This window comes from Hevea brasiliensis, chromosome 16, assembly GCF_030052815.1.
Source record: "Hevea brasiliensis isolate MT/VB/25A 57/8 chromosome 16, ASM3005281v1, whole genome shotgun sequence".
Taxonomy (NCBI): domain Eukaryota; kingdom Viridiplantae; phylum Streptophyta; class Magnoliopsida; order Malpighiales; family Euphorbiaceae; genus Hevea; species Hevea brasiliensis.
The window spans coordinates 39,531,719-39,535,075 of NC_079508.1; the positions used below are offsets into that span (position 1 = coordinate 39,531,719).

General features: G+C 30.4%; 1 protein-coding gene across 1 annotated transcript; it reads right to left on the reverse strand.

Annotated features, from left to right (window-relative positions):
* Positions 1 to 527: 527 nt before the first annotated feature.
* On the reverse strand, positions 528 to 2,571 carry LOC110634239 (caffeic acid 3-O-methyltransferase). The gene is made up of 4 exons (XM_021783181.2): positions 2,007 to 2,571; positions 1,269 to 1,579; positions 1,105 to 1,169; positions 528 to 1,013 (listed from the first exon to the last, which is right to left on the reverse strand). Exons 1-4 carry the CDS (start codon positions 2,438 to 2,440, stop codon positions 717 to 719), a joined length of 1,107 nt encoding a protein of 368 aa, XP_021638873.2. The 5' UTR covers positions 2,441 to 2,571; the 3' UTR covers positions 528 to 716.
* Between the last annotated feature and the right edge of the window lie 786 nt (positions 2,572 to 3,357).

Consider the following 3,357-nt stretch of genomic DNA (forward strand, 5'->3'; position numbering starts at 1 on the left):
AATTAGTTAATTTTTATAAATTGATTTAACACCTGGTCATTTTATTTATTTTTCATTGGTCAAAGAAGTTAAACATGTAAAATTTTAAAAATACCCTTTGTCAACAAAAATTAAAAATTAAATAAAATTAAGATCTCATTTTATTTTCCAATTAACTATTTCCATGTGTAACTCTAAGGCGTAAGAATCATTTTTTTAATCGAATGGAGGGTATTTTTGTAATTTCACATGCTTTTTTTTTCACGTTTTACTATTTTGATTAATGTGAAAATGTGCAATGATTGAATGAACTAAATTTTAAAGGAAAGGGAGAGCAATTTATTTAAATAGAGAAACTAAGTAATGAATGTTAATATATCTCATTATAATAATTTAGCATTGTTCTTAATTTGTCACAAGGTTATGCCATAGGCTTGTTGGATTTAGTTTGGCTTCTGCATATATCTCAGGTTTGCCTTATTGTGTACATCTTTCAAATGAAAAGTCAATTCTGGATGTTAAGAAGAGAGGGAAAAAAATAATCAATCTGGAGACTCAAATTCCAAATTTGTTAAAAACACCAATTCAAGCTTACAACAATCATTAAATTCACAAACAAATAGCTAGCGACCATGCTATTATCCTACTGATACGAAACAGAACATCACGTTCTGTGTAGCATGATCTTGCACAGAGCAACATAGCATAAATTAATAATATAATTAAGATCCACATTCTCATTTGTGGAACTCTATAACCCAGCTATTGTAAGCACAGCATATAAATTCACAACTTGAAAAGCCCGATTTCGATGCCAAGGCCTCAAACTCCTGTCGGGTCCTCTCTTTTCCTCCAACATTAAAAGATAACAACATTAAATCTTCCTTGTGCAAAACTTGTGAAGTAACATTATTCTCTGGAACCGTGGGTAGAATCGACTCCACAACAATCACCTTACCGTTACTAGGAAGAGCTTCCCAGCAGTTCTTGAGAAGTTTCAAGCAAAGATCATCGTTCCAATCATGGAGTACCCACTGCAAGGTTCGTTAACAAATGAACAAAAGTTCTACCATTAATTAAGTTGAGCATATACAAATAAATTAAATAATTGACAATGATGATCACCTTGAGGATAATTGCATCTCCCTTTGGAACACTCTTAAACATATCTCCTGCAACATGCTCCACTCCTGCCATCCATACATACATATTTGGTTACAGGTTCTTCTGCCATGTATTACATTGAGTCATTTGGTTACACCCGGTTTATTATTACTCAAATCTAGTACCTGGATATGAAGGCGCATCGGCTAATACATGAGGCAAATCATAATTAATGCCCTTAATATGAGGATATTTTGAAGTGATACTATTGAGAGTAACTCCACTATTACCGCCCACATCAACTAACGACTTGAGGCCATCAAATCCCTTGTAAGCATCAAGGATCTTCTTCACCAAATATGTAGTGTAGCTTGACATGGCGTCATTGAATACCCTATTGAACCTTTGATCAGTTCCTGGGTATTCAAATTGATTCATTCCATAGGCTCTGTTGAATGGAGTTCCACCTTCAAGTATTGCTTCATTTAAATGGTACCTATCATAATATTTGGGAATTAGATTTTTTTTTTTTTTTTTTTTTGATAGGAAAACAAAAAATTTTATTAATGAGAAAATGATAAGAAGATTCACAAAAGAACAACACCCAACGGCCTAGCCAAAACACTAATAGAAGACCAAGAAGCTAGCCACCCAAGCTCACAAGGGCTATAGACCAAACACCCAAGAGGAATGAGATCAAAACAGATCAAACAACGGAACCAATAAAACAACGCCAGGCCAAGAACGACCAAGAACTGCGTGAGCACCACAAAATCAAAAGAAACAGCAACCCAGAACAAACAACACCAAAAATATTTGGGGATTAGATCATCGCTAGAAGAACAGATACGGAAAAAAGAAGGCAACAAAAAGATTGGATGAAGAAGTAAAATATAGCAGGAAATATATTACAAAGGGAGTACCAGCTCTTCATGAAGACCTCATCGTGGTGCAACAACAATAAAGGAGCAGCAGATCCGCTCCCATTTTTATTCTTGGTAAGGAATTTGCATATGGGTCCTGGAGCATACAATCTTTCAGCCTCGCCATTCTCTTTGGTGTTCGACGAGCATTTCACTATATCATAGGTTGCCAAAAGACGCAACATACGGTCCAGTAAAACAGGTGCTTCTGGGTTTTTCGCCTCCGGAATCCGTTGTGCAATCTCGGGCGCTGAGAGGGACGCACCACTGTTCCCAGCTGTGGAAATGATGTCGATGACGTTGAGCTCCAGAGCTGATTTTAGTACCATTGGAAGAATAACGGTATTTGCTAGGTCGATGGCCAGATTCCATGTTTCTTCATCGCTGCGTCCAGACATGATTGAGGCTGAATTGCTTTGCTCAGAACCAGTCATTAATTTGCCCAAGAGCTTGGCACGCAGCTACTGAGAAATCATGGTCCTATATATATAATTTACGAAGTGGGATAAGCAAATTTAGCTTTGGTACAGTGGTCCAAGCCATAATTTCTGTGGCAAAAGACAATACAAGTAGAAGTAAATTTGTGGGAGTTTTACCAAAAAGGTGTAGTAAAAAAAAAATTATACAAAAAAAAGGTGAGTTTGGGAGTAATTATAAAAAATGAGTGAATTATACTGAGTTGAATAAGATGAGTGCAGGACGCAAACTATAATAGCGTTTTTAAGGTCTGGACATGTCCGCATCAAAAATTTTATAGGAAAGCTGAATACTATTCAAAACAGCGTTCGATTTTTCTTTAAATAATAAATAATTAATTAAAAAAAATTTAAAAATTAAACGTTTTTTATCTAATTTTTTTAAAAAATTTTAAATATTTTATTTTATATTTTAAATAAAATATAAATATTATTTTAATAAATAAAATTATAATATTTAATATTATATATTATAATATTTTTATTATAAATATTATTTTTTAATTTAAAATTAAATTAAAATTTAATAAAATAAAAATTAAATAATTAAAAAGATTTAAAAAAGTTATACTTGTAATAGGTCTATTTTTTTAATTATTTTATTTTATATTTTAAATAAATTAAAAATATTATTTTAATAAATAAAATTATAATAATTAATATTATATATTTTTTATTTTATTTAATTTTTTTTAAATATTTTTAATTATTTATTTTTTTAATTTTAATTTTTTATTTCATTAAATTTTAATTTAATTTTAAATTAAAAAATAATATTTATAATAAAAATATTATAATATATAATATTAAATATTTTGATTTTATTTATTAAAATAATATTTTTAATTTATTTAAAATATAAAATAAAATAATTA

Coding starts and splice junctions, on each gene's coding strand:
- LOC110634239 (XM_021783181.2), bottom strand. CDS start 2,440: ATGACTGGTTCTGAGCAAAGCAATTCAGCCTCAATCATGTCTGGACGC. Junction 1,580..2,006: donor GAGGTCTTCATGAAGAGCTG/GTACTCCCTTTG, acceptor ATATTATGATAG/GTACCATTTAAATGAAGCAA. Junction 1,014..1,104: donor GAGATGCAATTATCCTCAAG/GTGATCATCATT, acceptor CGAACCTTGCAG/TGGGTACTCCATGATTGGAA.